Source organism: Lygodium microphyllum, chromosome 25 (genome assembly GCF_053477565.2).
Source record: "Lygodium microphyllum isolate KBCC chromosome 25, Lygodium_microphyllum_v1.1.10, whole genome shotgun sequence".
In the NCBI taxonomy this organism is placed as follows: domain Eukaryota; kingdom Viridiplantae; phylum Streptophyta; class Polypodiopsida; order Schizaeales; family Lygodiaceae; genus Lygodium; species Lygodium microphyllum.
The window spans coordinates 14779834-14794750 of record NC_141159.1 but is presented as its reverse complement, the minus strand read 5'-3'; the positions used below and the strand labels follow the sequence as shown (position 1 = coordinate 14794750).

The 14917-nt window shown below is 40.1% G+C and overlaps 1 protein-coding gene across 2 annotated transcripts in view; it reads right to left on the bottom strand.

Moving 5' to 3' along the window:
• The window catches only part of LOC148013936 (Neutral/alkaline non-lysosomal ceramidase), a 103400-nt gene that overhangs the window by 22459 nt on the left and 66024 nt on the right, over window positions 1-14917 (bottom strand). For both annotated transcript variants that reach the window (XM_087666169.1, XM_087666170.1), the window contains exon 7: window positions 733-796. In XM_087666169.1, the coding sequence (XP_087522295.1) occupies window positions 733-796 (64 nt within the window). The remainder of the gene's footprint in view (window positions 1-732; window positions 797-14917) is intronic.

The window sequence follows — 14917 nt, the reverse complement described above, 5'->3', positions numbered from 1 at the left end:
CTGTGTTTACACTTCCTTTCAATATTTTGTTTATATGCTTTCTGATTTTCAGACTTCGACTATTTGTTCCTTTGCATTGGCGTTGCATCATTCTGACACTAACCCCTGAAAGTGGACAAAATGCCTAATATCCCCACATGAACTTACCAGAAAAGGTAAACATGCAACGCATACTGCATGAAGGACCATCTAGTCAACGCCTATAGAAGATGTGAGATAAGAAAGTCTATGCCCTTCCACAATAGAGTCCTTTATTGCTCAATCATGTGTTTGCATACAAGGGTGAGGTTGGGCTCTTATCTTTAACTCATCCCAAAGGCTTCAGTGCTGGCTGATAACATGTCACATTAATAGAGGTTTAAAAGGTTTCAATACAAGGCAATGGTACACCCTCTTTAATTAGTGAAGATGAATTAGCAAGGTATCCTACAGAATGTGTGCAAATGCACACAAACCCTAAAAAGATCAAGAACAGTCAGTGCTTTTTTCATTTTAGTACCTTGTTTCGGTCTGTCATTTCATGTTTCAGTAAAATGAGGCATTTTGGATTTCAGGGCCTATGAAACACATTTCACAATTAGCTGATCCAAGTCATCCAAAGGACTTTTAGACTGATCAATATGATGATTGATCATGTCAAGTTTATACACAAGCCAACAAACTTCTAAAAGGATCAATGTGGTTATTGGAAAAAGGAAATGAATAAAAAACCATCAACATTCAAGCTCATACCTGCTGGAACTGATAAAATAACCAGCTGTCCAATCCGCAAAATTTGTATTGGAAGGATAGAAGGCTGCCAATATATATATATGTGGGGGGTGGGGGGGTGTGGGGTGGGGTTTGATTTTGAATCTCTCTCTCTCTCTCTCTCTCTCTCTCTCTCTCTCTCTCTCTCTCTCTCTCTCAAACATGGTAATTATATTAATTACTGAAAAGCACAAGAGCCATGAATCAGCTAAAAGGAGGGCAGAGTAATGGAGGAAACTGCCGTATGCCATGAGACCAAATCCTCCCAGGGGATGCTGCACCATATCCAGCTGCCAGTGAAGGAGGCCTTTCAATCAAGCAACGTGACTTTGAATAGCTAAATGGGAGTCAAAAACAAAGGCATTATGAAATGCCAACATCCCAAAAAGAGGAACACTGTTTTCATATGCAGCTGGACAGGGTCTGAGAATTTTGGCTTGGCAAAAATCCAATCACAGGGACACAGTACAGGTCCCATCACTCGTCACCGAATCTCTAACAGAAGAGACCAAATCTTCCTTGCCACCGGACAGGAAAGAAACCTATGGCGAGAACACTCCACACTTCTAGTGCAAAAGAAGCAAAAGCCATTAGTAATATTTCATCTAGAGAGGGCTGAAGCTTGCCTCTCCCTTCAAGAAGGCTCTAGAAAGAATTACCCTTTACCTAATAAGCAAGTGATAAATCTGATGTACTAAAAGGACACTCCTGACAGAATTACCCTTAGCTACCAACCAATGACGATCCCTAATAAACAAGTGATAAATCTGATTTACTAAATGCACAGTCTCCAAATGCAGCCGCCCCATAAGTCTCCAATCCTACCAAGGATTATCCAGAGAGAGTTCAAGAAAAGGCCACCAATCGTACAAAGCTAAGGAAGCATGTCCCGTAAGTTGTACTATCCTCAAGGTACACAAAAAATCCATTGAATTGAGCAAAAGGACATCAAATACACATCACGCCTGCAATATCACATTCGGAAGGTTGTTAAAACAAAGCATGGGAACAGGTTTTATGGGTGGTGGCTCTTCATTTGTCATTGTTTCAAGCTATGTGCTTTGGTCATGAGTCTTGGGTCTCCATTGGTTGCTTTTTCCTTAAAAATTGGGGTATTGTGCATGGAAGTCTGAAATACATGGTTTGTGGCAGCCTGTGCTAAATGTTGACCAGCTTGTTAGTACACAATCTTCAGTTTTGCTGACTTATTTGACTCGTGCTTCAGAAATTGGGTTGGCGTCCCAGGGATGATAGATTGCATGCCAATTTTATGTAGGCTGAATTGCTCGCAGTTTCTAAGATAATTTCATGGGAAGGAAAACAAGATGCTTGATCTAGGTATAATCGGATGGCACAACTTGGATTACTTTCTATTGCTGAGAATTCAAATGGTCAGATGCAAAGAGTCATCACTATTGTGATGCCAAAGGTCGCATGAAAACCTATATATGTATCCATTATTAAGGGAATAAGAACAACCATCTCTCTCTTCGTCTTTGCAGTCTCTCTTGCTGTTTGTGTCTCACAATTCTCTCAACAGTGAAACGAAAAACCCCCCCTCCCCTAAAGAACACCACCCATTCTCTTTTGGGAGTACAAATATGGCCCATGAAACCCAAGAAATGCCAGTGTGCAAAGAGTCCTTTTTCCAAAGTATAAAGTGGATGGCTTGAGTAACGTCCCCCAAGCTAGTCTTGGACCAAGGCAATAGGGCACGTAGTAAGTAAGCATAGGTAGCATAATTGCTTGTGCCACCTTGAGGGGCACATGGAAAGGCCATGCTTGCAATTTCCAATAAGTAAATTTAGCTTCCACCCTTGCCAAAATCCATTCCAACAACTACGTAGGCCAAACATTCACCCCCAAATGGTAACCCAAGTGCCTTGCAATATTCCCTTTGCGAACCACCTCTTCCTACCACCCTAAGACTTGCAAACCATGTTTGGTACAAATGATGAGAGATGATTTGGAAGCGTTAATGTGCTATCTTGAAGCCTAACCAAACATGTCCTAGATATCCAATGTTTTATGGAGGTTATCCCGATCACCTTCTTTAAAAATCATGAAAGTATCATCAACCAACACTTGACCAACAAACTATTGCTTTGAAGGAAGAGACAAGCCCACCACCTCCCCATTAGCAACCAAATGCAATAGCATTGTCAGAACAGGAAACATAGCGAGAGCAAAACAAGGAACTCAGAGTGCAACCATATCTGACCATTTAGGCAAGAGTAAATGGTTCAGTACCACCACCACTCAGCATCTCTCTCTCTCTCTCTCTCTCTCTCTCTCTCTCTCTCTCTCAAAAAAAAAAAAAGATGGTCAAATTCAAGAATGATTAGAAGTACAAGAGGCTATCTACCAAGATGCAAAAGCCATATGCATTATGCATAGCTGAAGGGACATTCAAAAAAAAAAAACCACACCACTACTAGTAGAACTCTCCTTTTTTTCGTGAAAACTAGTAGAACTCTCTCTCTTTTTTTTTCGTAAATAGAACTCTCTCTCTCTCTCATGATGACATACAAGGATGGTACCACTTCCTCTTTCATAATGGTTTTGGACCTCTTCAGTGTGTTATAGAGTATCAGGATGACCTGAGATGCCTAGGTCTCTTCCTCCTAGAGCAACAAAGACACCACACAACACTACTACAAGACAGGAGGCCAAAGTGTGATAGATCTTTTCATAGATCAGACCCTATAAATACTATTGACCTAGTAGAGATAGAGCCACCCTGCCAAAAAACTTCCATTCCATACTGTAGAGTCACATTGGACAAAGCCATTTCACTTTCACCAAGCACAATGACCGCCTCTACCAAGACCACGACTGAGGAGGCTGCACCTCAATCAGATCAAAACCATCATTATGAGACACTAAAGACTCACCACCACACACATCAATCGAGCAATTAGGGACTGCATCATAGCTGACATCATGCGTAGATCTTGAGAATAGCTACAACCTATAGTCTCCACTACAATTTCATAAATGGCAATGTCACATTAGGACTTCTCTTTCATTCTACCAATGAGACAACACTGCGCATGCTTGTACTCTAGCATTATCTCATTGTACACTTATTTTCAGCATTCTGTCATTGGCCCTTAAACCGGTCTATGACTCACATAAAGCGGTAGTTCCTTCAATTAACACCTGGTCTTTACACACACACACATAAGCAGAGACCTCACTCCCTCGCTCAACACCAGATTGGCCCCGAAGACTGGCACCCCTCCCGGTATTTTTTTATCAATTAAAATATGGAAATTTAAAAAAATGATAATGTTCCAAAATACGCAACCTGTGAACAGTTGGTTTTCATCTCTTCTAAGTAAATCCCAGCTACATAAGAACAGTACAGGATGTCCAGATCAACATCCCTTTTAGGAAAGCATTTTTTGTGACCAAAACTCAATCATTCCTGTGCAGAATTACAGTCTACAGATCTCTGAATTCACTGTTCTTACTCTCCAGCATGTCCAGAGTTCACTGTTCTTACTGTCCAGCATGTGCAGAATTCACTGTTCTTACTGTCCAGTACACCGTTCTTACTGTCCAGCATGTGCAGAATTCATTGTTCTTACTAATCAGCATGTGACCAAAACTCAACGATTCGCGTGCAGAATTACAATCTGCAGATCTCTGAATTCAATGTTCTTACTGTCCAGCATGTCCTGCATTTTCTGTGACCAATACTCAATGATTCATATGCACAATTTCAAAGAAAACACAAAATTGTACCTTCGATGGAATCAGCCCATCATGCGAAGCATTTCCTCTAAGAATAGAGAGAGAGTTGATCAGAGGGAGTAAGCTCTACCTCCATACTTGAGTCAAAGACGTAGAAGTACTCTCCACGGCTGATTTTCTTACAGTAATCTACCCTTAGCTCCTCAAAACTTCATTCTCCCATCTACTAGGAATTTGTGCCACATGACATATATGTAATAATTTTCCCGTTTAAACCTTCTGGTCTAAAATTCTCCATGATCGGTGCAAAATTTGACCTCGGCACAGACCAGAGAATTAACCCTCATGCAAAAACGAAGATAATGACGTGAACAGATTCTGAGGTCCAAAAATAGTAACTCCGTAAATTTTAGGGACGGTGACCCCTGCATTCCTCAAGTTGTTCAGAGCAACTTTTATCATTATGACCACATCAAAAAGAATAATGTGGCTCAGTTACGGTGACTTTTACTCTGTGAGCATTCTCACATGTGCATCTTCTGTCTTGGCCAGGCTCATTGTCTTGCACCATCTCCAGTGGCTAAGCACACAGTCCCAAACCACTGCCATTCTATTCTTCAGTATCCATTCAATATGAAACCGGTCCTAAGGACCAGACAAACCATTAGTCCAATTTGTCCCAATGGTTGCCTCTTCTGGCCATGCAAAGATCGCGGCTTATTCCAATAGAACTTTGGGGATAAGAAGCAACAGCAACAAAAGAAAAGAAAAATAAAATATTTATATAAGTAAATAAGAAAAACAACTGTAAAAAGTATCACCACCTGGTGATAGGCCCCTTATTCTACTATTATCTTTACTTTCTAATGAGATAAGATTAGGCATGGATATACTCTAGATTGTGTCCCATGGCCATATTGGTCTTCTTATGTAGACATTAATATCTCTCTCTCTCTCTCTCTCTCTCTCTCTCTCTCTCTCTCGTGAGTAGTCGTAGCGTGAGGGACCTGGCGTAAGGTGATGTACCTGGCGTGATGAAATGCAGTCATGTGTTGGGAGTAAAGGCGCCTCTACCTAGCCGCCCCGTGTATTACTACACTGACAGTCACAGCCACTGCACACTGCAGGTGACGGGCGCCCGTTATCGTCACTTTATTCTTTATTCTTTGAGTGATAGTTTGAATAAAGGAAGGCCTGGTCACACATTGTGACTGTTGGAGTTCCCATTTCTAGTCTCTTCCTTTCTTGCTCTTGCTCTCCCGCCATAGCTCTCGAGTCCAACCTTCGATCCATCGCTCCCTTTCAACTAGTATCAGAGCTTTGCTTTTCGACTCTTGAGCTTGGTTCGTGGCATTCTCAGCATCCCATCGACTCCCTACTTGCATTGGGTCTAATTCGAGACAGCCATATCCGACTCCTTCGAGCTCCCGTCGCTCCCCGACTTCCCGAGCACCTTCCTGACATTGTTGGGCACCTTCAGGGCATTACATCAGAGGTATTTGATCATTTTGTTCAAGGTTTACTTCAGTTCTCACGTCTCACAGGCTGTAAACAAGTTGTGGGCAGCCATAGCTCAAACCTCTTTGAGCTTCCTTCACCTGGATCTTACTTCCAGCCTATCAAGGCTTGGTGTAGGCCTTCTTTGGCCCTCATTTGTGCCTCCTTTGGCCCCCATTGTTGACATGTGGAATTGCAGACCCCCCCAGCCAGCTCACTTTTTTTTGCACCTGTTTCAAAATCTGGCCCAAAAATCACTCTTTTTGTCATATCGCGGGCATTCGGAACCCGATTCAGGCAAGGTAAGAGTCTGAGTTGGGGTTTTGGCACGCTCCGAACGCAATAGTGATGTCGGATTTGCCAAATCCTGATGACAAAATCTTCTGCAACAGATTTCAGGTCTGAGACAGCATCTATTTGTATTCCTATGCTTGTTTGGGCATGACTACATAACCGGTTCGAAACCTATTGCATACCGATTGATTGGGGGATTGAAGCTACATGTAATGCTATGATTTTGGCCTGATTTTGGGGCTGGAAATACACAGTTTATAACAGTAAATGCATGCTGAATACTCTTGGGCTGAAGCTATCTTTCATGCTTTGACATATGCCTATTGGTTCCGGATGTATGTCTTGGGTTATGCTATGATGTATTGATCATCGAGGGACGACTTTGAGCTTGTCATTAAATCCGGATGCTTTTGGAAGCTTAAGCTTATTTCGGCCCGCACTTATTGACATTGGCATATACTTTGACAGTGATGCTTCTTGGGTTTATGCATACCCGTTGCCTACGGCTTGATGCTCATGTCACAGTTGATTACCCTATGCATACATTGAGCTTGAGTGCTCATTGAAGCTTCATCTTGGATGCATTTTGGATTATCTGGAGTAGTTTTGGATGTTACTTGGCTTGTCAGAGTTTGGATTGGGATGTATTTGATGACTCACATGCTTACTGATGCTACATACGAATGCTCTACCGCCTACATGTTCGGGTTGTACTATTGATGTATTGTCTTGGACTTATGTCATTGGCACTGTGTCTTGCCTTGGCTTGAGCTCTTAAGCTCGTATATACGGCCTTTGTGCCAATGGGAGCATTCTTGAATGCTTATCAGACATTGAGCAGGTGATACTTTTATGCATTGAGCCGTTACATGCTATTGAGCGGTTATAGACACTTCAGACTTTGGTATTTCTTACCATTTGGGATAATACATCATATGTCTTGGTTCACTGTATGCTTATGAGCTAAGTCTCAGTTTTGGATCCGTATCTTTGCAAATTGACACCTACTTGTGTCAAGTTTTGGTAGTAGCAGGAACACTTTGCCCCGTTGCCTGGGAGGTGTGCCTACTGATGCCAGGAGGCATATTCCACGGTGGATTCCGTGAGGTTTTACGGTGGATTCCATAAACTTAGATGATCGGGGCTCATACACGAAGAGGATTCTTTGTGCGAGAAGTTGATGGGGACGCCTGTCCTTTTCGGGCGTTTCATTAATTTAGTGTGTACATGGGTGATTCCATAGCGGGTGATTCCGCAAAATGCATACTAAATTAATAAACGTTTATGAGTTTAGAGTGCGCACTCGTAATAAATTAAGGTTAGGATTTATTTCTAACCAGTTGATTTATTTATGTAGCTGAAGACTGCTAGGTATTCACTTTTGTCGGTTTAATTGTATTATTTTACTAACGATTGTGAATGCTTCAGTTGATGTGTAGAGATAGCAGCAGTGGCGGAGGAAAGCATTGGAGTCTAGCGAGTATTCGACCTTTGGATTATATTTTGATAGGCGCCACGCCTATATTTTGTTATGTCTATTGAGACATTGATTATTGATTATTATTTTGTATGCGCCTATGCGCACGGATATGTTATTTCTATTTTGGACATTGAGATTGGGTGTGCCAGACTCTATGGGTACTGTCCATTAGCTTTATTTCCTATTTTTGTAGAAAGCGAATTCAAAAGCTAAAAGCTTGTCATATTTTTGTAAATTGGGCTATTATTGAGCATGAAGATGGAAATATACATAAAATACATGCTTTGTGAAATGCTCACACAAGGCATGGGGGGAGATTGAACCCAATTGGTCTCTTGCTTCTTGTCGTTCATGCTTTTACATTGTTTTTTGTGCAAAAAGTTAGAGTTCATTGTTCTTTGGGACCTTCCGGGATTCACTACGTGAGCATACTGCGACCGATCTGCGCACCAGTGGTATCAGAGCGGAGCTGAGATCAAGAGCTTCCAATCGCTACCAATCTCGGGCGAAGGCGGAGCTCCAGGAACGATCGGACTCTACAGTCAATCTCGTCGCGAACTGTCGATACAGGCAGACTTTTGGCGATCAAGAACCCCTATTTCTACTGTCAGATCGCGAAGGACCAAGCTCTGCAGGCGGAGAACCACGCATCCATCTCCTTCATCAAGTCGTTGAAAACCAGAGATGAGCTTCATTATTTTTATCATTACTTCTTTCAAAAAGCTTAAAAGAAAGCTTAAGAAGCTTAATAAGCTTCAAAAATTCACATCGAGGTCTAAGAAGACCCTTCCGATTTTGACGTGCGGAGAAAAAACGCCCCCCCCCCCCCCCCCCCCCACGAAATCACGACGACTGAAGACTAAGCTTTTTAAGCTTAATCACCTAAGTCTCAGCTAAGTCACTCAAATCAGACAGGGCAACAAAGTCATTAAACTCCGGGTCCTGCGCACCAGAAGTCAAGTTCAGCAAGTCGATTGGAATCAAGTCCTGTAAGTTCATCAAGTCGGCCTAAGTTCTGCAAGTCTGCAACTCTGCAAGTCGGCTAAGTCTGCAACTCTGCAAGTCAGACTAGTCAACTGGAGTCAGAACTGACTAGTGCTCAAAACTCCTAGAAGGTTTGCTCCTATGCAAAAACTCTGAACTGGAAAGTTGTTCGTGGCAAGGTGTTCTATCTATCTACAAGTTCATTGAAGTACTTTCAGCAAACGAAGACGGAAATATTGCAGATTTTCTGAAAATCGAGAAAGAAATACCCAAAAATACATAGCCTTGTAACCCCGAATTTGAGCTACGCTCATCCCGCTAACCTGATTTTGAGTGAGAAAGGTTTATTGAGTTTTACAGGATGACGACCCCACATATGGATGATCCTATGACTGAAGACGACCTACCTGAGCCTACCATGGAACAAAAGATGGATCTAATCATGTTACAATTGGAAGAAAAGTGAAGGGCTAGACAAGCATTGCAAGCGCAATTGACAAAATTACAAAGAGCATCCACCGACAAAGAAGAACCACAAGCTGAAGATTTGATTCGCCGTACCATCGACGCCACTCTTGAAGCACAAACCATTCGCAAGGAATCCAAGATAAGTAAACGAAGTTTCAAATTTCGCACTTTCAATGGCATACGAGAAGGAAAGACTGTTTTATCATTCATTAGCCAGTTTGATGACTATTTCCATGAGGAAACTTATCCAGAAAAAGATAAAATCAAGTGTGTTACTAATCATCTGATAGACAAAGCATCACTTTGGTGGACTGTAGTACGCAAGAGCATAGAATGTCCTACTACTTGGGAAGATTTCAAGAAGAAATTCATGCAGAATTTCCTTCCACCGCAATTTCATGAGAAGGCTATCAAGCAATGGGATTTACTTCAACAACGGGATCGTGAGCCCATTCCACAATATACAGAGCGTTTTTGGAATGCTCCTACAGCTACGCATGCTTGAAGACGTACCAGAGACGACACATAAGCGGAAGTATATGTCTGGACTTCTTGGACATTACTACGCTGAAGTGAACATGTTCAAGCCTGCTATCCTTGAAGACGCCATTTCCTTAGCTCACGACACTGAAGATAAGTTACGCGGAAGAGACAGACGACCACAGCAATTCCAAACCAACGGTAATTATGGATCTAAACAATTCAATTCCAATTTTAGAAGGTTTAATCCAGGTCGTTTCTCATCACCATCTTTTCGCAAGAATTGGGCTAAACCACCTGCATTACCATCCACTGTCAATCCAAATCCAAAGCCTATTCCACAAGCAAATCCAAATATACCCAGACTTCCAGCCATTGCAAATAATATAACCAAAGCCAAGCCAATAGTATGCTATAAGTGTCACCAGCCAGGGCATCTCGCAACAAATTGTCATTCAAAGAAGCCACCAGCACATATCAACTATCTTGGAGCCATGGACGAAGATGAGCATGAGGATATGCCGGATTTCACTGAAGATGAGGATGATACTACTACTACTTCCGACACTTTACCAGGTATGCCTACTCCACATTCATTGTTGACTATGAAATGTTTGGTGCATGGAAAGGAAAGAACTATCTTGCATGATGACGGTAGTACTCGTGACTTTATTTCAGCAAAATTGGTAAAGAAATTGAAATTACACACTGTACCTACGCATTATCGCATAAAAGCTGCATTTTTAAGCACTAGGTACAATGACACACAAGAAGTACAAGATTTAGAGATTCAAATTGGTTCATATATTGAAAGAAGAAATTTCTTAGTTGTCCCATTACAGTCAAGCGACATTATTTTAGGAATGCCTTGGAGACACCAGCATAATCCAAATATAGATTATTTCACGCACACAATGAATATTAATTTTCAAGGAAAATCTATTACATTATATGGTATGCATGCATTTAATATTTTTCCGCTGCTTTCGCATACTCAAGCAAAACGTGCACTACGCAAGAATACTAAATCATATCTCATTTGGGTGAATGAATTGCAAGCAAAGGAAAATCATATGCACCCTAGGCATAAGGAATTTCTTGCATATTTTAAGGACTGTTTTGCAGAAGACCTACCACCAGGTTTACCACCTTCACGTCCAGAAGACCATAAGATTGATTTAATCCCTGGCACACAACCACCTTGCGAAGCACCATATAGGCACAATCAAATAGAGCAAAAAGAAATCCAGAGTCAAGTTGAAAAATTACTAAATAAAGGCTTAATTCGACCTAGCAGTTCCCCATTCAGTGCACCTGTACTCTTAGTCAAGAAAAAGAATAATACCTATCGTATGTGTATTGACTACCAAGCTTTAAATAAGATCACTGTTAAGAATAGGTATCCTATACCTAGAGTTGATAACCTTATAGACAAACTACAAGGATCTTCTATATTTAGTAAAATTGACCTTAAGTCTGGATATCATCAGGTGAGGCTAGATAGATCTGACATATTTAAGACTGCATTCAGAACACAGTTTGGCCATTACGAATTCTTAGTCATGCCATTCGGATTGACCAATGCACCTGCTACTTTCAGTAGAATGATGAACCGTATCTTTCTGAAATATCAGTATTGTGTGATTGTTTTCTTTGATGATATTTTGGTGTTTAGTCAAAGTAAAAAAGAGCATTATGAGCATTTATCATTAGTTTTTCAATTACTGAAAGAAAATCAATTGTTTGCAAATCCTGAAAAGAGTGAATTCTTTAAGACAGAAATAGAATATTTAGGTCATATTGTATCAAAAGAAGAAATTAAAGTTGATCCTAAGAAAATTGATGCAATATTGCATTGGCCTGTTCCTAAAAACGTGCATGAATTACGCTCTATTCTTGGTCTTGCTAGTTTCTATAGGAAGTTTGTACGTAATTTTTCATTACTTGCTTTACCATTAACCAAACTTCTTAAGAAAGGAATTGTTTATCAATGGACTGAAACTCAGCAGAAATCCTTTGACTTACTGAAACGTGCATTAACTAATGCCCCTGTTCTAAAACTGTCTGACTTTAACAGACCATTCTTTCTAGTTGTGACCGATGCTAGCGGATCAGGAATAGGAGCCGTACTAATGCAAGACAATCATCCAATAGCATATTCTAGTTCTAAGCCGAAACCCTCTGAGCTCAAATATTCCACTTATGACAAAGAACTATTAGCAGTTGTACAAGCATTAAAACAGTGGAAGCACTATTTAATGGGTTCAGAATTCATAATAAAGACCGACCAGCAAAGCATTAGACATCTACTTAGCCAACCCCAAATTTCTGACCGTCATATCAAATGGGCTTCCTTCATTCAAAGTTTTCATCCTATCATTCAATACCAACCTGGAAAAGAAAATGTAGTTGCTGATGCATTGAGTAGAAGACCTGCAATTCATAATATTTCTATCATATCTTTTGATTCTTTGATTGCTATGAAAGATACAGATCACCAGGATATTACTTTTCATTCTGATTGACAAAAATTAGCTCAAAATAATTTTATTCATGTTGAGTCATTGTCATATAATGATGGATTTATGTTTTTTGAAAAGAGACTGTGTGTTACTATTCCATTCCGATCTTTTGTTTTGAATGAAATTCATTGTCCCCCATATCAAGGTCATAGAGGTATCATATCTACATTACGCATGTTAACTGAAGATTTTTATTGGCCGCATATGGATGCAGATGTATCTAATTTCGTTTCTGAATGTTTGATTTGTCAAAGAATAAAGAGACATCATGGTAAACAGTATGGATTACTAATGTCTTTGTCTATTCCATCTAAACCTTGGGAACATATTTCTATGGATTTCATTACTGGTTCACCAAATACTAAATCTAATCATGACATGATTTGGACAATTGTAGATAGATTTAGTAAGCAATCATATTTCATTGCATGTAAGAAAACTTTAACAGCATCACAAGCAGCACAGTTATTTTTTAAAACTGTTTTTACTAACCATGGATTACCAAAAGTGATTATTTCAAATCGTGATCTAGATTTTGTAACAATTTTTAGATTACACTGTTTGCAAATCTAGGCACAAAGATTGATTTCTCATCTGCATTTCATCCAGAAACAAATGGACAAACAGAAGCCACAAACAGCACCATTCTAGATCTTTTACGTACATATACTATCTCTAAATCTCAAACATGGGATACTCATTTGCATTTATTACAATTTGCATACAACAATACACCGCACACATCTACAAAGAAAGCACCTTTTGAAGTTATTTATGGATATAGATTATCTACACCTGTTGCATCTTTGTCTAATAGAATTCAGAGTGCTGATGATATTGCTAGTATGCATAACAGTATTTTTGATGAGGTTAAGGATATGATTGCTAAAGCCCAACAATCATATACCAAACAAGCCAACAAGAAAAGACAAGCCATGAATTTCAAAGTTGATGATTATGTTTGGCTTAGAATAGAAAAGCGTAGACTGCAAAGTGTAGATAGACATCCAGTTGTAAAATTAGCTCCTAGATTCTATGGACCATTTAGAATCATTCATAAGATTAATGATAATGCATTCAAGTTAGAATTGCCATCTCATTGGAAAATTCATAATACATTTCATATTAGTTTATTGAGACCATTTAGAGGCCAATTACCTATCCACCCTGTTTATGAAAACCCACCTTTATTAGAGAAAGAGACTGAAATACTTGAACCAAAAGCCATCATAGACATTGACTACATGACTACTAGAACTGGCCGAAGGTATTCTAGATATCTAGTAAAATTTAAGAACCATCCTGTCGAGGAAGCACAATGGATGCACGCTAGAGACTTAAATGCTTTCCCCACTCTGTTAGCTCCACATTGAGCTAATAGCAATTGAGGTCAATTGCTATCCCACCCCGGGGGTATGATGCCAGGAGGCATATTCCACGGTGAATTACGTGAGGTTTTACGGTGGATTCCGTAAACTTAGATGACCGGGGCTCATACACAAAGAGGATTCTTTGTGCGAGAAGTTGATGGGGACGCCTGTCCTTTTCGGGCGTTTCATTAATTTAGTGTGTACATGGGTGATTCCATAGCGGGTGATTCCGCAAAATGCATATTAAATTAATAAATGTGTATGAGTTTAGAGTGCGCACTCGTAATAAATTAAGGTTAGGATTTATTTCTAACCAGTTGATTTATTTATGTAGCTGAAGACTGCTAGGTATTCACTTTTGTCGGTTTAATTGTATTATTTTACTAACGATTGTGAATGCTTCAGTTGATGTGTAGAGATAGCAGCAGTGGCGGAGGAAAGCATTGGAATCTAGCGAGTATTCGACCTTTGGATTATATTTTGATAGGCGCCACGCCTATATTTTGTTATGTCTATTGAGACATTGATTATTGATTATTATTTTGTATGCGCCTATGCGCACGGATATGTTATTTCTATTTTGGGCATTGAGATTGGGCGTGCCAGACTCTATGGGCACCGTCCATTAGCTTTATTTCCTATTTTTGTAGAAAGCGAATTCAAAAGCTAAAAGCTTGTCATATTTTTGTAAATTGGGCTATTATTGAGCATGAAGATGGAAATATACATAAAATACATGCTTTGTGAAGCGCTCACACAAGGCATGGGGAGAGATTGAACCCAATTGGTCTCTTGCTTCTTGTCGTTCATGCTTTTACATTGTTTTTTGTGCAAAAAGTTAGAGTTCATTGTTCTTGGGGACCTTCCGGGATTCACTACGTGAGCATACTGCGACCGATCTGCGCACCACCTACTCACTAGCAGATGTTTGTACGACATACTTGGGTGTTGGACTCATGCTTATCGACCATCATATGCTTATGCTATGCCTGCATGATGCCGGCTTTGGTCTTGGTAATATCTGATTGCCTTGGGATCCGATTTTGGCATTGTTAGCTCTCTTTTACTGAAATCTGAAATTTATTACAGCAAGCATATATGTATGGACTGACATGGATTTTTCATGCTGAAACACTCTGAAATGATGTACTTTCACTAATACTTGGTGGGCAGCAGCTTTGGTTCCACTTTCTTCGCCATTTTTCCTCGATTTTGGTGATTTTTTGGTCATTTTCTGCAGTAAACAGCAAGCAGTTTTAAACTGTCTACAATCTTCCAACCTACATTATGGCGAGTTCGTCCACTAATCATGCTATTTTCAACATCACTAAGCTTGATGGTACGAATTACTCTTATTGGAAGAGCCAGATTTG